The sequence below is a fragment of the Temnothorax nylanderi genome, unplaced genomic scaffold (genome assembly GCF_030848795.1).
Source record: "Temnothorax nylanderi isolate EJ_2023f unplaced genomic scaffold, tnyl_v1.0 TNYL_tig0275_pilon, whole genome shotgun sequence".
Classification (NCBI taxonomy): Eukaryota; Metazoa; Arthropoda; class Insecta; order Hymenoptera; family Formicidae; genus Temnothorax; species Temnothorax nylanderi.
The window spans coordinates 167,449-189,715 of NW_027249337.1; the positions used below are offsets into that span (position 1 = coordinate 167,449).

Sequence of the window (22,267 nt, forward strand, 5' to 3'; positions counted from 1 at the left end):
CTGTTGACGGTGCGAAATTATATTTATTCTTCATGGAATATACAGAAAATTTCCGTGAAGGAAGGATTAAAAAAAAAGCAGAACTTTGATTATTTTCTTACGGGGTGATAAATGTGTCCGCCGACTTTCTTATTCATTATCTCCATTCACTTATATTGTTCGTTGAATTAAAAGGAAAGCGAGTGCTTGAAAGGATTAAACTTTCAGGAGAATATTATCATCGTCCATTTTGTGTGAATCTAACAGATGTCAGAAATGCATAATATAAAAGAAGACAAAAGACGCGAGAGCATCATTAAATTATGAAATGATATTCTCGCAATTAATGACTAAATTTCCGCGTCAGAGAGAATAGCTGTCGTGCTGACCAATTATTACAAAATGTTAAAGGCGATTTGCGCATCGCGAGAGCACGAGTGGAACTCGCGAGTCGAAGTTTCGGAGGGCGGGCAACCCCTCCCAGACGGCACCGTGTCCAAAATCGGGACGTAAGACGTCTTGAAGACATTATTAAGACGTCATATTACAAGATGTCTTAAAGATGTTTTAAAAACATTTTTTAAAACTTTAAGACTTTTTTTTAAGACAAATGTTTTTAAAGATGTCTTTAAGATGTCTTATGTCTGGAGTACGACATCCTTCGTAAATCCGACGCAGTTTGTTATTATCGCGGGCATCTCTGGTGGTATATTTCACTTACTACGAGCAGATCCGAACGTCGTCCTGTCGCTGAAGACGGAAGCAACGGCTCCGCATTATCGTCTCTCCGTGCGCGCCTCTACCTTTCCCCGTCCCTCCGGCTCCGTATCTCCCTCGCGCACCTCCACGACGTGACTTCGCCTCGGCGGGTCGCGGTTTAGCCCACGCGGTACTCCGTAGTCCGTATCCTCGGTCCCTCCACGGCACGTTTCGCTTCTCCAGCCCCCTTTCCTTTATCCCCCTCGCCCGACCGCGCGCAAATCCGCACTCTACACCCGCGGGGCACAACACATGGTACCCATGACGACGCGTTCTCTTTTCGCACTTGCTTTAATATGTATATACGGCAACTCCGCGCTCATCCGCGCCGATCGACCGGGTCGAGTCAGCCGGGCGGTGTTACAACTTGTGAAACACGCGCTCCGCTTTTGCTCCGATTTGGCGCCAAGTGAGATCGAACGACGGAAGAAGAAGAAGAATAAAAACGTCACCCTTCCACGACGACGCTCGGCGCGTAACTGACCGTCCGCGCGGAGAGCTGAGGTGCAGGCGGCGACGTACGCTTTGATGCCTTTGAGCCGAGCGGCGCCGCGCGCATGCGCCGTCGCTGGTAAAAGGCGAAAACGCGATCGGCGTTCTCCAAGCGTGGCGCCGCGCCGAGGAACCGAACCGAACCGATCGCGACCACCGGCGATCGAGGGATTTGGTCGGCGAATGATGCGCTCGTCCTCCAATGGAGAGTGGTATTTAACCCGTTCGTCGCGCAGCCTGTGCGCGACTAGCGTTATGCTTAATTCCGGCTTCCATCGCGCGAATGATATACAACACGATACGGAAAATGTCCGATAGAACGTGACGTTTAAGATGCCACGTCGCTCTTTTTGAAATATGTCTTTGCCTACTTGTCGTCACCGATACTTGCGAGAATAATGAATCGACAGTGATTAATATCCACGAAAGGTGTGTGAATATTCAAAAACGTTTCAGATAAAATTTTATGCGCGAGCGAAGGAGCTCCAGTTTATGGCAATTTTATTAATGCGTAAATCTATTTGAGTCTTTTGGAACATAGCTTTATACATATATCTGTACCTTAAAGGTAAAAGAACCGTATCTCTCCACACAGAGAGAATTTTCTCTTAGAATTTACCCTGAAAATCATGGTAGTTGTGGGACAACATGTACGAAGAGTTCTATGCAAGCTGATTAATATCTACCATAATAAAAATATTAATATCTATTACAATAAAATATAAAATATGTTTGATTAATTTTACTAAAATATATAGTAAAATTTCAATAATTTTTCAAAAATTACCAAAATGTGCTTGGTAATTTTTATTACGTCGTTTGTAAAATATCTTTTGTATATTTCAAAAATTCCTATTGTTACCGATAATATTTGATTGGTTGCCAAGTTGTCCCACATTGCAGTGAATTTCTCTCCGTGTATAGGCGCGGTGCTCGTACAAAAGCACTAACGTTTGTTTGCTGAACGAGGGCAAGAGGCAGGAATAAAAACGTAATATTTTTCGTAAGAGACCTTCAAACAAGCTTGGAATGACCGAAGAGTATTATAGCTTTTCCTGAAATTTTTATTTACACGCTTGCAATCTCTTTTTATTACAAGTTTGTAAATAATGATGATGACAGGTAAACATTGCGGTCGGGAGCCATGCTTCTTTCACGACTTACCGCGGAGACGTGAAGACGACAAGATCGATGCGGAGGGAAGATGTTATTGGTTGTACACGTATTACGTATTCGCGCATTACCAATCTGCAGTGTGTGGCGGAGCGGAATGGAACTCTGGTATAGTAAAAGGCGGAAATCCACGCCAGGATGATAATGCCGCGAATATACCGCGCAATACCTATTGTTCGTTGGCAGATTTTCCTGAATAACTGCCTTCAAATGTGCCAACGATTACGACCGATTACATTTGAGTACGAAGATAACAAAAGATTTCCGTACCAAACAGAATTTTCGAATAATTTACGCTTTTAAACACAGCAATAATGTTATCATTATTTAATCATGATTTTTCTTGGTCATATTAAGTAACCAAAAAAACGCATAAAAAGATGGAAACAGTTCTGTATTGTATCAGTATGTATTGTCAAGAATAACATATATTTCATCTACGTATAATATTTTCAATTAAAATACTGCCACAGAATATGATCGATGCTGCGCAAATAGTGTTTCGTAGCTCGCATATTTTTTCTATTGATTGATTCTCTCTTTCGAGAACGCAAGAATTGACACAAGAATCGTTGCTACCCATAATTTCGAAGAGGCATGAGACGAAACGGAGGCTCATATATTACACAGTATTTTTCCGCAGGCGCAGATGGTAATTATCTGCGAGTAGTAGATATACATATACACGTGCAGATACCGCGAAAAAAATACAAAAGCTGTCGGCGTGACGTGCACCGTTATGCTTGTCCCCTCATTACGAACTTCGCCTTCGAAAATTGGCACGTATGTCTCCGGAAACCGCGAGCGGGACGGCGATGACCGTTCTTATGGCTGTTTCGCGTGCACAAAAGTCATGAATTACATTAAACTTGCCCATTAAATAAATTACTTTAATGAAAAAGTTTTCGTTTCGTATATCGGGAACATGATTATTAAATGTGAGCGAACTATAAAACGACAGCGGAAAAATGTCAGCGTGCTCTGAATTTTCCAGACAAATTGACGCAACTTGGCAGAAACGAAAAGAGTGAACAATGTCATAAAATGAAAAATTTAATTAATGTGTAATTCAAATGATTAATTTATTGACTCAGCTAATGACGTAATTTAAATTTTTATTTTATTAAGCGCGACATTCGGAAGATAGAAATCTACAGATTTATAAAGAGAGAGAGTTTTTCTGAATTTCTCTCTGCCGCCGAATCGCTGCTCAGTTTGTGCTTTTGATTTTCCACGGAATTCCACACGTTTCACGCGACGGCGATATGCAAGGCCATTGTTGATTTTTATTTTTTACGTAAATCACATATCGCTGATGTTCATGTGTGACGGCAAGAGAATGCACTTTTCCTCCGCGCGTCTGTTATGTTATGTACACACTCTTTATCGTACGTGTGCGCGATAAAACGTGAAAATCCGCCGCATATTTGCAACAATGCATGACTTCCCGGTTACGAGTTGCAAACCCGAAAAACACGTTTGTCTGCCTGACGTTCTCAACTATAGTGATGGTTGTGGGTGCTGTTTTATTTTTTCATATCGCGCTTCAATCTATTAATAAAATAGTCTTTGATATTTATTATATGACATCTTTTTAACGTTACGCAAAAATTATTTAATTTACTTAATAAATTTGTTACTATTGCTCTTATTATTATTATTGTTACAATTTTAAGTACATGTATATACATTTGTTACTATTAAATACAATTGTTTTTCAGCAGACATTATTTTTTTCAGTAAGCATCTGTGTATTGAGATTAAAAGTTGAGAATGAACGAAAATTCAGAGATTATTACTGTTTTTCGATTCTCAGTGTAGTTTATTCAATTATATTATTATTAGACCCAATATCTGGATTATTAAACCAATAATGAAATTATAATTGTATTATTATTAGACCCAGATATTGGGTCTAATAATAATACAATTGAATAAACTACTTATGTTTTTGACATCCCGTGATAGCACTTTAATTAAAGCAACTGCTTTTTTTCTCAGTGTACTAATGTGATCACAATAATCTATTCTTTCTTCCAGTAGTCTCTCTAATTCTAATATTTAAGCAACATTAGACATTATATTTATTGAAATTTCTCATCATAAATTACTATTGAGAAGCATGACACCGACGCAAAAATTTACAAGCAACCTTAGACCTTTAAATATCATTATTATTACACTACTAAAACTTCCCTCTTACGGTTATTGCGCGTCGGCGAAAAGTTTAATGGTTCTTTTCCCCATGAAATTCAATTTTGCGACTACACTTCTCGTTATACTCGTTACACAAGATGCTCCAAAACCATCAAATATCCTGTTAACTATACATTAGCGACTCGTGAGAGTTGGAAACATCGTCCAGAGAAAAACGTTAAAGTATTTACGTATGTTAAAGTAGACAGTGCTTGTTACTTCATGTTTCGTTGTTATATTTAGCTAAGGTTACGTGAGCTCTATTTGCTAACTTTCTATAAACTAAACCGACAGCTGTAATGCAAGCGACGTCGGTGAGCATGAAAAATGTAACTTGACCGATTACAGTCTCAGTCACATTTTTGTATAGTTTTATTTAAAGATTGCTGCAATCATAAGGCAACAGAGCAAAATAAGAGTTTCGTTTGATCTCTCTTTTCTAAAGTATAAGTCCAAAAAAATAACTGAATAACTCGAATTAGTAGCCGCTAATTTACATGGTAAAAAGTAAAAACAGAAGACTAATTCGTTCGCTTGTCGATTCGTAAGTACGCAAATTCAACTTATACATTACGCGAAATGAATCGTGAAGCGAATAGTTTGACGAGCATCGACGAGCGAATTGTCAGTTCATTATGCAATCTCGCTACTTGATTTATGTAGGCACAACCGATAACTCATGTGAGTCAGTGTTTATACGCTGCAGGTGTTCATTTAGGGGATTTTTCAAATTAATCAAGTGGACAATGACAGATGTCTGTTCATTACATAATGTAAATTATATCTTTTATGCCACTTTTTTATAATTACTTCCTTTCAACTCGACAAAAGAGAGTGTAGTTTTCAACATTTAAAAGATTTACAAAATAAGATTCTTTGATGTAAAACAGATATTTCTTTACTTCTTTAATTTATACTTTCTTGAAACAGAATTCAACAAAGGAGAGTATGGTTTTCAAATTTTATAAAATAAAGTTCTTTGATAAAACAGATATTTCTCTTATAACGCGCAAATACAAGATTTATAAGCGCGTAGATATACATCAAGACTTTCTCCAAACATTTTGATAGCGCAAAATGTATAACAGCGCGATTTCTCGGATTAGCAGAATGTTCTTGGATTTTTCTGAGATCTTTCGAGTATCGTAGTAAAGACTTTTGTAAAGCACCAATTGTGTCGATCCTTCTTACGTCTATAATGTTTCGCGAATAAACTTTGGATCTTCATTCGCGCGGGTATATCCTCCATGAAACTTGCAAATCCAATTTCCCGGGATTACAACTCGGGTTAGGGAATTCACATCGCTGGAAAGCTGGACCGGTCGAGTTCGATTTAACTCCGACGAGGCGTGTTCGCCTGACGAAACGTATTTCGTTTCTATGCTCTGGGGATTCTTAAAGCTAATACCGGGATATCGCGTAAACGCGAGAACCACAGGTGGTATATCGATGCGAGCCTGCACGTCAAGTTAGGTGGAATTATTAAGTAACTACCTCGCAGCGCTTCGCAACTCACTTAATTAATTATCGTTCGCGTATCACCATTGCAGATGCATTCGGCCCTGACGAAATAAATCAATGAAAAGTTCCAAGTCCATTTTCAACGATCTAAAGTTTGTGTCAGAATTTGAAATAAAATTCTAAAAACATTTGAAGAACGAGAAATATACATACATATAAAATTATATAAACATAAAATTGAAATCTGGTAGGAATTACAAATCATCTAAAGAGTGGACTTTATAAGCAAAATATAAAATGTTTATACATATAAATTACATAACGCCAATTTTACGCAACACATAAAATAATTATTTGCAGATTATCTAAACGAACTTTCTCTGCATATCTTTGATAATTGTGACATAGCATATTAGAAAGACATGTTAATCGTAAAAGAGCGAGAGTAATATACACTGCATGCTCTATAAATAAAATCGATCACACGCCCCTCACCGAATTATCGGTAACACCGACCGATAAAAATTTACCAGATATGTCACAGTTTAATGTATGCATGTCCACTATACATGATTCACCCGTCGACGTACAAAAAAATGGTAACTCTGCAGAAAATTCATGAGTGTATATATTCGGTAAGCGAGAAGAGAAATAAAAAGTTGGATGAAATACATTTTTAGAGTATTACGATGTATAAAACGATATATTTTATATAAATACATGTTTTATATAAATAAATTGCGTAAAATTATATATGTATATATTGCTATATATATTTTTTTAATTAAAATTCATTACTATACGCTAGAAAGTAACTTTTTTACTTTAAAAATCGAAACTTAATCTACTCCAAATCAAAAGTGTTATTTTTTTGCTAATCAACAATGTTTATACATATTTTTCATGTATTTTTTTCTTTTTTTTTTACTTTAAAGCTATACTGTATTAATGTGTCACTCTGTCCTCACAAAAATCACGTTCCATTTAATCGCTCGCGATAAACGAGACCAAGGTTTCCCAGGAAATCGCAAGGCTTAGCCAGTTCTGACATTAGAGAGGCCGAGGTTAAAATCCGAGGGATTTCCTTGACATACGAGCCAGCACCGACCACTATTGTTCGAGAAATCCCTATGCTAATTCTACCGTTATCTTAATTAATGCACGTTAATTATTCTAATTGATATAAATGAGGTTTATGTAATATGTAATAAGAACTAATATTTTGATTTAGAAAAATTACTGTCTCTTGTAATAATGCTACTTAATAAAACATTTGTGTATTAATTATAATATTATTCTTATTATGATCATATTAAATTAAGAAATGTTATATTACAATTATATATATTTATATTTAAATAAGCTACTTTTTTACTTTAAAAATTAGTTGGAAATGGAGTTTTTGAAAACAAGGTCATTTTTATGAATCTATTCTGAAAATAATATAAAAGATATACTTTACATTAATCATTGCGTCTTTATTGTCACGATTGTTTTGCTAGTCCGAAGACTTTGTCGTGTTAATTTCTGGCATATGAAATAAAAACTCCATTTTTGCATTCTCTATATTTAAACACTTTTGCAAAGACCTCATATCGCACGCTCGTTTTTCTCGTTTTGGCGCTGGATAGACGGTTGAGATCGGACTAAAGCCACGGTTAATTTCATGGCAAAGGAGCAACTGGCATGAATCAAGTTGCAATATAGGATTACAGAATTACAAGGCAAGGTTGTCGCCCAGTTCGCCTCAATAAGGTTAATAGAGGACGCGGCAGCCGGACAATTTCCTTGACACGGGCTGTCCGCGCTTTAATTGAGTTATAGTTCGTAACGACAGCGAAAATCTATTTTGTCCCTCCGAGACATAGCTGCAGATACCCCGAGAAAAAAAATTCGTAAAAAAACAAACAACTTGTCTTTGAAGTGCACCTCGAAGGCTTGGCGGCGAGATCGCCGCTCGTAATGCGAGCACTTGCCCAGCCTGCACGTACCATTTGTCAATGTATCGACGTCTAAGCTACGTATTAATATAGCAAGGACATTTAAACGAGATAAATCCTGTTTCAAGAACGAAAGCATAGAATGCATTCTGTATTTATAATACATTTCAATGGGATTTCTACCAAAGAACCAAGTAGCCGAAATGTCGATTTGGAAATTAGTACTAAAATCCAGTACACTATCGGAAGTGACTGTGCTTCTCCTAATTTTAGTTTAATGTTTTAAGACCGTATCAATTTTTTAATTAATATTTTATTAGTTTATTTTCTAGCAAAAAATCAAAAAAATAATACAGGAGATTAATTCAAAGTGTACGCATGGTTGAAGTTCCGAAAAAGTAGATTTATGAAGTAGAAGTATTCGGAAATTTAATTGATTAGGGGAAAGTAGGGGAATAGGATGCAGTGGATAATAGTGCGCACCTCAAGTTTGAAACTGTGACGATAAGCTGACGACACATTAGTGGCAAAATTTCAAAGCTTGCGTCAATTCTAGATAATATTATAAATACATTTTATCCCAGCTCAAAGCTTCGTTTGAACGGAGGAAGAGAAAAAGAAAACGCGCCCGTTTCCTTACCATTTTGAAGCGACAGGAGTTAAGCTCGTAAGTGGACAGTTTTTATTTGATGCTACTGTAATTGGTATAACATAGTGAAATACGATCCCTTGGGACACTTTGGCGCGTTGGTCCCATAATTTCATTTGCGGTTCGCGAGTAATTGACAAAATTGTCCCAGAATAACAAATCGGGGAATAGTACGCGGATTTTATTTATGTCGATTTTATATATATATACCTATATATATATATATATATATATATATATAGTTTATTTATATTGAAATTTATATATATTTATGTCGAATTAATCGTGCGTTGAAGCCACGAGTCAGTTCTACTCGCAAAAAAAATTTTTTTTTAATATCTTTCTATTTTTCAAGTTTTGCGTTTAATTTGCAATTATTTATCATCACTTATATTAACTATATTTAAAACTAATGATTTAAGCAGAAAAGTTCGAAATTGATACGCTGCAGACACAAATTTTGGCAATTTCTAAATTGCGCACTATTACTCGTCACTTTCATTTTTGCCCGATTTTGCATCGTTCTAAATGTCGCTCAATAAATATTTAACACCAAAATATTATTATCAAGTATGAGTTCACTGCATACTTGTAGACAAACGTTTAAAGGTTCCACAGCTGCATTTAAATTAATTGTAACTATAAAAGCCATTTTGTATTAACAGATTTACCTTAGGTGCGCACTATTACCCCACTTTCCCCTATATATCGACAGAAAGTGAAGGTTATTAAAAATATGTGTTCCCACTATAAATATTATTATTAATATACGCCCACTCGAAGAAAAACCATGAATTAAGCATTAAAATATTCTGCTGCCAATTAATTTACGTCATTATCGCATGATTCCAGCTGTTGCTAACGTCTGCTGTCCGATAAATGACGCGGCATATAGAGAAATTCAATACTTTCAGTCCAGACACGATGTTTATTACCATAAAACTTGTAATTTATCCCGGGGGCGTATTATCCTGCTTGAAATATCAAGCATACTTCATATACGGTTTAAAAAATATGTCTATTCACATGTTCAAACGTCATATCATATTCAAACTGTAGCATCGTTGTTGATCGTAGAGCTAAATTAATTAACTATAATACATGAACGTGAAGAAAGTGGTGCGTAAAGATAAATACCACACACAAAAATGTTATTATTACGTAGTAATCGGTAACGATCATATAATATTTAAAAACGATAAGAGATAAACATGAAAGGTTGGGCATTAATATCGTAAAATAGAATTATTTTATAACATTTTTCATTTTGTTCGAGCTTAATGAAACTAAATTAAAAGTAGAGAGACAGCACTGTTGAGCGTGAAGCGCCAGGAATGAAAGCAATATTTCGAAGTAATCCTCTCTCTCCTCGTACAAATGCGTTTTCGTCTTTGTATATATATACATATATTACTGTGCAAATGTACAACGAACAACCGAATGCTCGCAATGAAATATAATGAATACATTTTACAAACAAATACATTTTACTCACAGCGCATACACACATGCACTTGTTACATTGAATCTCGAATTTTTTTTTAGAACCGCAGTCTTTTTTACACGAACAAGTATTTTCCAATCGCAATAAACCGACACGTTTTTTTATTTTTTAATTCTATCTTGACAAGACGATTAAATTTGATTACTAATTGTCAGTGTGAATGTAAAGTATAGAATTTATATTTTATCATTGTGAATTTATCATTTTATAATAATAATTAGTAAAACAGGACCGTTATGAGGTACATACAATCAATTAGAGAGAAAAACACTGTTTACGGTCCGGACTGGATATGTATATTGGCCTAAAAATAATATTGTGAATTTTTGTAGGTATACTTTTTCCAAATTCAATAAATTGTGCCGATTTTTTATCGGTCTTTAAAACACAGCTCCTTGTTGAAACAGTAAATCCACATACTTAAATCAATAATCGATTTAAATTTTGATGCTAATAAGCATCTTCATTAAATCACTGTAAAGAATTTATTGCGAAAAATATCATCCCAGCCAGGGTTCGAACCCTACATTTCATAACCATTATCAAATATAAATAAATTATAAAATATGATAATTATTATTTTATAATTGCCATTGAAATAAAACTGTTAATCATATTTTTTAAATGTTTTGCGAGGATTTGTTAATTGCAATAACATTATAACAAATAATCCATTTTTCTTTCTAAAATAATATAAATTTTTATAATGTAATATATTATAATAATATATATATTCCTAGAAAGCTCCATAATTTTATGATAATATACGAGACAATTTCATAAGTCTGCAAAAATATCGGGCAATAAATGCAGGTAGGGAAAGTGAAATGCATTGTACCGCGAGACGGTGATTCATGAGAGATTTCCCTACTGGGGCTACTTTAGAGACTGGAAGAATTGCGCCATTAAGCATTCAAAAGCGTGCGGCAAACAAAAATACCAAAAAAAAACATAGGAGCTCTGGCGTGAATACGGCAAGCCGTTTCTCCGCACCCTGTTCCTTCCGTTAATTCTTTTTGATTAAAAGATTTTAATTGGACATAAATCCAGCTTATTAGTACCAAATGAGTGCGCAGTTCCGCTAGAAAAAGAAGCAATTTAATTAGCCATTTCCCTTCCCCACTTCGATGAAACTAACCGGAAAATATCACATTAAGATTAAAATTAAGATTCTGCGAAAAAATGGCGCGTATAAATTGATCTCATCGGGTTCGAAATTAAAGTGATGGAAGATAATACGGTATTTACATTAGGAGCATGGACGAAATTTTGTCCCGAACAAACTGTCGCGATTTCCGACTGTCGCTGACTTAAAAGCGAGTAAAACTTTTGAAACATTGAGCAGTCAACCACAGCTTTCTCGGTGGAAATCGATCGAGGTCGTTCACCTTCCCTACTTATACCAATACGCACGTATCTAGTGTTCATTCGTCGGGAGTTTACCCGACTAAATATTTTATTCCCGCCAATGCAATGTTGTCTCGACCGCGTATGTGTCACGCGGATCGATGGCACTTGACGTGCGCGACGCGACTTCCTCGCTGAAACAACCAAATTAAAACCATTAAAATTTTCACACATCGCTAGAAAATAAATAACGTTTTGTCTGCTAAACCCGTATTATTCATTTTATTTCTCTCGTTGCACGTAATTCGATATCGCGTATACCTGTAATATATTCTGCGAAAATATTGAATTATATTTTTGGTATTTTATATCTGAACTATATTTTTTTCGTCATAATTTTGTTCAATAATTAATGTCAAAATGGTAATTTTTTTCTTTAATTATATTTTGGTTAAACTTTAATTACATTTTAATTAATCGCTCTTGCTAAATTATTTATTATTGGTTTTTAATTTCGCAGTTTCGTACATGTTCTATTAATTTTCTGCTGCCTATTACTTTATGCAGGTATTAACAAGTTAGAAAAATAAAAAAAACTAAATTAAATTTTATATTGACATTTGTATTCAATCTAAAAAATATATAATTACAATATATAATTACATTGAGTGCTTAATGAGTTAAAATACTAATATCTCATGATGCGTAAGAAAATAATTATTTACTGCCCTTAAATCTCAGCGTACCTCTTTCAAAAAGATTTTAATAAATTAATTGTAATTATATTAATACAGTTATACTCTTAAATTCTTAAAGTAATTTAACATAAAAATTAAATTCTGTACTAAATTATTTAATACTCATAACGCAACAGTTAGTTTTCTGCTTAACAATTATAACTCTAATCATAAACAGTCGATATATCTGCTCTTATAAATTACTCTTATTCTGAGTATTGAGCTAACAGTGATAACGAGTTAATTAAAATAGTGAAATATATGCAATCGTCGCATACACGTCTCTCTTAATAAAACTATCTAACGTAAGCGAATTTTTGGATTTTACAAAATATATCCGAACTCAAATAACGAATAATAAATATCGGCGTATTACGCTAAAAATTATTTGATCTATCGCAAGTACGATATCGCGTGACTACAAGAACACGACTTTACAGCGAGCAAGATCTAATCCGCTTATCCGCGGAGACGAATAGGCTCACTTCCAGTCCACATGTGCAAATCTTCCGCACATACGGTAAGTACGTTTGCTCACACGACGACGCTGGAAGGAGTCGCAGCTTCCCACCGTGGGATTACGTCGCACCAGCAGCAGCAGCAGCACCGTGTCCTAATGCACTATTTATTGAGCACTTTAGACGATAAATTCGCGATGGGTTATTTAGCACCGTCCCTTGACACGTGCGCGAATGTATTACTTCTCGCGATGTGAATTTCACGTTCTGTAGTACGGCCTGTAAGTGGACATCGGGATGTTGTTCTTCGACAAATGATGAACGTCACCCTGATCGTACTCCACGTCGTTATAGATACCGCTTTGATTCTGAAATATAAACCAATTCATCGATATATAACTATAGCAATCAATTAGTTTTTACGGTTGTTGTAATTAAACGATGATACAAACGAATCGGATTAAGATTAAATTGAAGAGTTTAAATTATATTGGAAAGGAGAAAAATCGGAAAAGAATCAGAACGAGGTATCTGCGCAAAAATATGGCGATTTAAAATAAATTAATCGAAAATTGTTCTGCGGTATTATTGGATTTCTTTCGGTCTTGGCTTTATAATTATTGAATTTCTTTCTATTTCTTTTTATCTCTCTCTATCTCTTATTAGATTTCAATTAACGTGAAGGGATTAAAAAGATATTTTATCAATATACAATTTTTATTCAAAACTGTTATATATCAATGTGAATTCTTCTTTTATTCCATATTCGCCATTCAATTACACTCTTAAGTTTAATAAAATGCACTATTAAATCTCAGGGAGATACATTTTTTAATCTTTGATCCCCTGTATCAAATATTTAATTTGAAAATAATCTTTTTCACATACACGCACAATATATTTTAATTTCTTATCTTCCGCGAAATAAAATATATATGTATATTCGTTAAGTTAATGGGTACCCACCGCTAATGAAGATCTCGACTTTGGCCTCGGCACATGAAAACCACTGCTCTGAGGAATTAGGTCGGCTCTGTCCTTATCTTGCGGTTCGGAATCCGAGCTATCCGGATCTGGTTGGGGTCTCTGTCTCGGCCGTGATGGGGCCTGAAGTCGCGGTAATGGGACCGGAGGCAATGTTCCGTGAACGTTCATAGGTGGATAACCGAACATCGCCGAGCTTGGTCGCGTAGGACCCATGGGTTCGGTCTTCGAGTAAAGAAAATGTTCATGAGTTTCGATTAGTTCCTTATTGCCGACAAGCAAAACTAATTATAGTTTATTGCGTAGAAATCAGCTAGTTTGCAAATTCAAGAATTAATATCTTGCACATGATAAGACTTATATAACGATCATATATTTCTTTACGTGGTAAAGCTTATATCGCCTATCGTCCATTTATTTATAAACACATTAAAATTTATTTTTATGCGTGCTCTTATTTTTTCTCATTTATTTGAATTCAACTTTAATTACGCAATATTTTCTTCAATAACAAAAATTCTCATTACATCTCTGGTATTTATTATTATAGCTATTAATTAGTAAAGTAGATGCATACCGCATATAGATTCGCTGTAGCCATGTGCTCCCCAAAATGAGCCCACATGTAAGGTGGCAAATTCGTCGGCGGTCCTTGTTTCACGGACGCCAGAGTGCCCACAGAACCGACCCTCGCTAAGGTCCCTATAAATTATTCGCGTAATCTTTAAATATATATATCCTCTAACGAAAGATCAAGTTTATATTTAGCTGCTAATTGATTTTTACCTGGAAGAGTACCGGGTATTCCACCTTGGATATAACCGTACACCGGAGAACCCGCAGACTTTTGTTCACGAGACCATTTACGACTGCAAAACATACGTACAGTTGAGTTCACGCACATTAACGTATAATAATAACAATTGTATCAAGAAACATGTTTTTTTTTCAACGTTGATTACCTCCACATAACGAGACAGACTAGAGTCAGAACTATGATTATTAATGCGGCCACAGACGCGCCTATGGCGACGCCCAAGACCTCGCCGTCGACCTCGCATTGCGCGCCGTAATAATTGCCGGTGCATCTGGAGATGGAGAAGAAATTTTTCAATGCACTTGACGAATACTCACACGATTCGCGTTTATACTTACGTGCACTGCATCTGGTCTCCCTGATAAGAGCAGGTGCCACGATTGTTGCAATAGGTCGAGGGACACGACAAGCACGTTCTGCCGGATTCATTGGGATCGTTTTTATGGGGGTCCTTCAATCCCGGGTGGCAGGAGCACGTGAAACCGCCGAAGGTGTTGGTACAGCTGGCGGATGAATGGCAATCGTTCAACTCCGACGAGGCGCATTCGTCCAGATCTATAAATCCAGAAATGCTTTACGTTACAAATTCTTATTAAAATATATTTAAATTAAATAAAGTAACGAAAATAGTAACAATTCGTTACTTTTTTAGTAACAATAATGGGAACGAGTTATTTTTTTGAATCGGTAACTAGTTATTTTAGAAAAGTAACTTTCCCAATCTTGCTTTTGCATGTAATTAAGTTGCATGTTACTTGATGTTTGTTGGAATCGCACCAGTTATAGCTGCTAATTACAATTAACGATCGAGCATTTACCTTGCAAGTTCGATATAGATCCCGGTGGGCTGTCCACGTACAGAGCACTGTTTCCAATGTTGTTATTTTTCCTATGAATAACACCTAGCAGATGTCTTTGAAGTTCACCGGCTAAGCTTGGCCTAATCGTTCTCGGCTCATAAGTGAGTTTTAGAGTTGCGTTCACGAACACTCCGCCTTGTCCTTGGCTTACGTCTCCTTGATAAATGTTGTTTATCAGCGACCCCATATATTCGTCTGAAAATGGTGTCATAGACATGGCAGACTCCACCTGTACGGAACAAATTATACATATAATAAATAAATAACATAATTAAATTTATATTTAATAAATGGAGAAAGATAGATGGTTAGATAATTTCTCAATTAATAAATTGTATTCTGACTAATTAAGTAACTGGTCGAGGTGTTTCTAGCGCATTTTCTACATATTTCTTTATTTTATTAATTAGATATAGATACGGCATTAAAATTTTTACAATGTATGTCAGAAACATATTAATAAACGATTTAATTACTTAATTAGCTATAATATATATAATTTATTAAAAGAAAAGTTGAAATTATTATTCAAACATTTCATTAAGTTTCCGAGTAATAATTAAATAATTTAATTTGCACTTACGGCTCTATTGGCCTCGTAAGCAAGAGTTTGATAAGATTCCGAGTCCTTGTCAGCCAGTCCTCGATCCCACACGACTTTCTTGTCGTAAAACTTGTCAACTCTAATTGACACTACGATACTGACAATCTCTGAAAAAGAAATATGGAATATGCAAACTATGGATCGTAACAACATGTCTCGCGATTATCAATCGTATACTAACTTTTGCATGGCAGCGAATGCTGCAATCTCGCATATCCTGGCTTGCAGTGACAAGCCGATACCCCTTGAACCGTCGCGCAAGCCTCATGTTGACTTGCATCACATGTGCTCGTGTCGCCCACGATGCAAGTGTCTATTCTGACAGGTGGCTGCGTCGGTCTTCGATATAACGGTGGCTGCCTCCGATTTGATCCATTCGGACGAGAAGTGGCAGGAGGAGCATCCGGTTGTGGAATGGCGAGACTGGGTAAGAGAAATAGAAAGTCATGCAACATTTTTATATCAATTTAGAAAAGACCAAATTCCATGGTCGAAACGACGATTAATCCGACCAAAACCAATGGTCGAACCGTCATGATATTGCCAAACGTTGTCGATTAAAAATAGAGTTTTTCTTGTTAATCACTATTGGCGGAACAAATATATACTTTTTTATTTTTATCTTTGATCAAATCGTCCATCTTATGGAGGCCGGCCTAAAATTTTTTCCGAAGACAGAAAACGAAACCCTGGTGGAAAAATATCTCAGAATTTTTCACATTAAACTTCCTCAAAATTTTAAGATTTTCTCAAATTTTTTTTTATACGAATTTTATTGGAACATTTTTCAGAAAAACTCAGGCAAAATAATGAAATATTTCTAATTTTTCCCGCCAAAAATCCTCGTCCAATTATTTCTGAAAATATCTGAAAAATTTGACATATTTTTTATAAATCTAAAATATAAAAAATTCTTAGAAAATTTCTGAGAAAATATGAACAATTGTTTCACCAGGGAATTGCTCATAAATCGTCTAATATTTGGCAGAAAAAGATTTAAATCGTCGAAAAAGCTTGTCATATTTTTTTCTGAATGATAACATATTCTCAAAAAAGATCACGAAATCGAGACATACCCACTACCGACGATGGGTGGCGGTTGAGTTCTAGTTGGTTGTACATGAGTGGGTCCGGGCGTCCGTTCCGTGTTATCAAACAGATTCAGATACGTTCTTTTGCCGTCAATACTCACGAAACCTTCTCCGCCCACTGCGGAAGTTAATATGACATCACCACCTGAGTTTAGGGATACTCTAACGCTCTCCCCTAAATTAAAGCAAAAAATGATCAGTCGTCAAAATCTAGTCTCTTAAAGAAAATTATTTGTGAAAATCTATAATTAAATTGTCTACATGTTGAAAAAAAAATGTTACTCACAAATTTCCACACACTGAGGGAAAAAATTGATAAAAAATTGATTAAATTAATGATTTAATGTGCACATATAACTAAAAAGATACCATAAAGCGATCCATAATTTGTGTCAGATTTTACGATAGGATTCTATTTATAATTTTATATACTATGTATTTCGATATATATGTTTATGTTTTAGTATTATATTTTATACTTGTAATGTATTTTTAATTCTATAAATGGTTCTCATATTGCACACGATACATAAAATAATATTTTATCGTGAATTCTGACGTGAATTGTAGATCGTGGATTAAACAATGACATAAAAATTACCAGAACTTCCTCCGGGTCCCTGAATTGCCGAAACTGTTACGTCAAAGACGTCACCGGGGGATGGATGTCTCGAAGGTGCGTAAGGCCTCTGACTTGGCATTCCTTGCGCTCCCGTATAATCTAAAGTATCATCCAAGACAATTCCAGGTCGTGGACGATAACGTTCAGTGGATCCTATTACAATTATTTTACAGATTATTTATTAATTTATAATAAATAAACGATATAAATTTTAAATTACGCATCAGTATGCATATAATCACAATAGTGCACAAACACACTCTTATAACAATACCGTAAAATAACGTAATAATATCCCAGTTAACAAGGTGACGTCAAATAACGTAATACCGTCTTAATGACGTCTCTAACGTCAATAATATGTCATTAAGACGTCCTTAAACGTCACCTTATTAACTGGGATATATTTATGTACATATGTCTCTATATGTAATTTTTTACGTGCCTGTATTTTTCGTGAAAATCGAAGTGGTGGGATGAACGACGCTCTTCTCCGTCGTGGCCGAGCTCTTCGAGTAAGTCGTAGGCAGACCATCAGTCGGCGTCGAGATGCTGGACGTCGGTTCTATGTACTCAATGTCTGATGCGCTGCTAGGCTCCAAACTCACACCAAACTTAGCATCGACGCTTGATTTTACGGTAGTCGCGGTCGGTCGAAGAAGAATTTTTGTCGACATAGATTCGATCACTTGGACCGACGAACTGGTCTCGATATTCAGAGTGCTGGTCGAGAAAGTCTTCGAGGCGGTCGAGGTGGTTTTCTCGATCGGTTTTTCCCCCTTGGACGTCGCGGACATTTTTTCTTCGCTCTTCGAAGATTTCGTAACTTTGCTCTGACCGTTCGAAGGCGCTACCGAGGACTCCGAATGTCGCGTCGTGTGGGTCGGAATGACGTCCGTGGCGAGACCGAGGATCAGTGTTTCGTCGCCGTTGATCTTGTTTTCCTTCGATGGTGTATGATACTTATGAATTGTAACATGGTGCTTCTTGGTGGACTCTTCGGGTTCCGGTTTCTTCGTCGTGTTCTGGATAGCTGAATCATCGGTCGCCACTGTGGATTCGACTCGATCTTTACTGACTTTACTAGAATTGCCCGTGTGATTCTTAGTATCGTCGTCTTCGATAAGTGTCTCTCGATGACTGGCATCTTTCTTTATCGTGGAGCTGTCGTCGGGCGTTTCGGATTCCGGTTTTAAATCATACTGCGAGTTCTCCGTCGTCGAAAGGTTTTTGTCGCGATGGAAGGAGGAATCCAGCGACGGTAGCGAGGGTTTGTAAGGTGGTGCCGGTCGTCTGTTTCCATCTTAAAAAAAAAATAGATTAATTTTCCGGATAATCATGATAAAATAATTCTCATTTTACTAAAATTACCCGGAAAATTACTTTGTTTTATATATTCACGTCCCGTTGTGTTAAAGCAGCCATGCAAAATAAATGATTAATTAGGTGCACAATTATTTACGGATGAACAACGTACTGTGAGAAGAATCCCAACTCCAAGGCGGCACAACTTGCTCCGGTAATGGCACTCCGCTGATGAAGGGCCTAATGGGTCTCTCCGGTGGCAACAGCGGTCTGTCAGGTGCAGGGGGCTTCTCAAACGGATAAGGATGAGACGACGGCGGTGGAGGTGGTGGATTCATGCCAGGAGTGTCAAAGTCCGTCAGCAACGGCGGCACATCCGATATTCTGGGTGGTCCTCTGTTGTTGATCCTGCAAATTCGATGTCATTGCCAATAATAAGACATACTTATATATGCGTCTTTTTTCAGATAGTATATAATTAATACAATACAAATTTTTTTATATAAAGGCACTTCTCTCTGTCAGTTTCTCAATATTTTTCTTATATTATAAATATACGCGGAAATAGATGACATAACATTTTCGAAAATTATCGTAATGATTTTGATGCTGAAAGAACCTGATTGTATCGTCATATTTTGTAATGTAAAATACAATATCTGTTAGAAAAATTGATATTTAGCTTACCTCGTGGCTTGTATCGGCCTCAACGGCCTCACCGTGTTCGCGGCTACGTTCACGTTGCCATTGAGCAGCTTGACGATGCCGGTAATGATGTCCTGTATATCGGGGTTTGCCTGTCTATGACCTGGCGCGGCGGTTTGCAGAATCGGCGGCGGCGGCGCGTGCTCGCTATAGATCCTCGGGATCTCTTGACGACCTCGCCGCTGCTGATCCGTTACTGGCGAATGCTGTGCTTGTTGCCTCGGCGCGCCAACCAGCTGATGGGGCTCCGACAGGAGATCTACTCTCAGCGGAGCCCCTTGTCCTTCCCCCGACATCGACTCGCTGGTGGTAGGCACTATGCTGCTTGTGACAACGGATTATTTTAGAAGATTCGCCTTCGTACTTCGAAACTGGAGCTTTTAATCAAAATTAACGCTAACTAAACGAAATTCACGCGTGCACTAATTGTTAATATAACATTCAGTACATTACTTTAATTTAATTTGGATCGCATTTAGAGCAGAAACACAGAGTTAATTGAAACTTTAATGAATGTCGAACATCTCTTGCAGCAGAACGTAGTTACACTATTGTCAATACGGAGAACCCATTTACGTTTATATAACCCTTCGCGTGCAATTCGCCCTTATATTAGTATTCATAGAAACGGAAATGAAACTTACTGATAGTACTCGCCGGCTTTCGCCTCGATGTTATTACCGTCGATATGGGCCACGTGCTTCGACGACGTTAGTTCGTCGATAGACTCGTCGCGACTCGTATCTTTGAACACGAGCCTGGTCTCCTCCCTGTCGTAATCGTTGACGTTTTTCGAGCTTTCCAACTGGAACGCTGGGACGGTCCGTTGGAAAGTCCGGGACTCATCCGGCTGACTCCCGCTCGATGTTTTTTCGGGACCGGTGTAAGCGCTCGCGCTCAACACGATATTATCCCGGGACACTCGAGAGGACGTTTTATCGTTCTGTATGGCCGACACCCCTGCAAATGAACGAAAGCCAGTGTCACCTTTTCCGCACATTCCATCAACGTTTTCCACAATATGAAAGAAAGAATAGTTTATCATATAAAATATTCTATTAATGTTACATATTATAATTAACATATGTAACGTAGCGCGCTTTTAATTGTTAGTTCGAGTTTCAAGCTAGGATTTTCCACCTTCGAGATCTCGATAATAGGACGTTACAGGAAATCACGCTTTATGCTCGATTATATTGCAGATCTCATACGCGAGGGCGATAAACCTAAATATAATGCACGCTCGTACTTTACGCGAATATTAAAACGGTAAACCACTGAAGTGAAGACTATTAGACCTACGGTCATATAAGGAATATTCGCCATGCTCGAGGTACTCGCGGTATATAATATCTTGCGTATAAGGTTGATGAACCTTTTTCGTGCATATTGCATCAACGCGGCTGTTCACAAAAGGCCAAATTGCATATCTTCAGATCGTTGCGTCGTGTCGGCGCGTAAGAAATAAAGAGGCTGGGCAGAGGGCCGCTCGAGAGTGATTGTTGCAGCGGATGAAAAGAAAAAACGAAACCATGCTAAATTGCAATGGTCACTTCCTCATTCCGCCGCGTAAAAAAATTGTATAATTATATCGTCGTTAGGGCGTAATTAGCCCTGCCATGCTCGCGTGAGAAAGATCTCGTGCACTTCTTTGATCGAGACACAGATGAAATAATTTCGCACTCAAACGGTACACTGAAAAGGTACTTTACGGTACCTATCGTCGATTCGCACCTCTCGGCCCTATTAAACGAGAAAGGTTCCTCATTCCGTAAGGAACTGTTAAATTCGCACGATGCTGAAGATACGCAGCGAATAGCCCTTTGTGTACGCGGGGTAGCGAAAATTCACTGTAACCTTTCCGGTTGCCCTGTCGTACCGTAAATAGTCTCATTTCCTCAACAAATTAATTTCGCATAATGTGTGAATGTTCTTTCTCACACATAACTCTTCTGAAGTTTGTACATTTTTACAACAGGGAAATTTTACGGTAAATTTTATTCTTTAACTGTAAGAAAATATTTTAATAAAAAAAAGTCACACTATGTTACCATGACGGTTAAAAATTGAAGTAGAATATTTGTGTAAACAATTAGAAAATAGAGGAAACGCCGTTCTCCGGCTGAGGAAAAATTCTTTAACACGTATGTCGCGTTGGGCCGAGCAAGCGGGAACTTTCGAGACCATCGAGAGGCTGTATCCGTGACCCTGCCCTCGACTAGTCAGGTGATCTCAGCGTCCTCCTTCTCGCGAAAGGGTGGATCAGCCAGCGCGACGATCCATGGCCGTTGTAAAAAAGGTCCAACAGTCGAGTTCCACGGTCGATCCGCCGCGCCGGTAGGCGAACGGTACTCGAGCGGTTGACATTCTCGAGGCCGGTATCGAGCCTCGTTTGACCAATCGCGAACGTGACGGGTATGAAATTACGATTGCGCTCTGTTCACCTCACCAGCTTCCTCGGCCTCTGCTCACCTCTCCTCTCCTTCTCGTGCACCTCGATAGCACCTTGCGCCTTTCGATCGAAGGTAAAAAGGTTCATTGACATCGACGGACGGCATCGAGCGCATCATCGGCGATTCGCCGC

The 22,267-nt window shown here is 37.3% G+C and overlaps 3 protein-coding genes across 7 annotated transcripts in view; 1 reads left to right on the forward strand and 2 right to left on the reverse strand.

The window, feature by feature from the left end:
- LOC139780388 (uncharacterized) overlaps nt 1–1,233 on the reverse strand; it is a 55,872-nt gene extending 54,639 nt beyond the window's left edge. For all 3 annotated transcript variants that reach the window (XM_071719013.1, XM_071719011.1, XM_071719010.1), the window contains exon 1: nt 701–1,233. The gene's annotated coding sequence lies outside the window, so the exon portion shown is untranslated. The remainder of the gene's footprint in view (nt 1–700) is intronic.
- LOC139780389 (cyclin-dependent kinase 4) overlaps nt 1–22,267 on the forward strand; it is an 89,936-nt gene that overhangs the window by 27,782 nt on the left and 39,887 nt on the right. The window lies entirely within an intron of this gene.
- Pwn (calcium-binding EGF-like domain-containing protein pawn) lies at nt 12,126–22,222 on the reverse strand. The gene is made up of 17 exons (XM_071719001.1): nt 22,128–22,222; nt 20,986–21,086; nt 20,328–20,643; nt 19,666–20,004; nt 19,151–19,386; nt 18,119–18,976; nt 17,653–17,826; nt 17,037–17,226; nt 16,142–16,383; nt 15,940–16,067; nt 15,315–15,585; nt 14,835–15,051; nt 14,642–14,767; nt 14,466–14,548; nt 14,257–14,381; nt 13,662–13,904; nt 12,126–13,063 (listed from the first exon to the last, which is right to left on the reverse strand). The coding sequence occupies exons 1-17, from the start codon at nt 22,220–22,222 to the stop codon at nt 12,956–12,958; spliced, it is 3,852 nt and encodes a 1,283-aa protein (XP_071575102.1). The 3' UTR covers nt 12,126–12,955.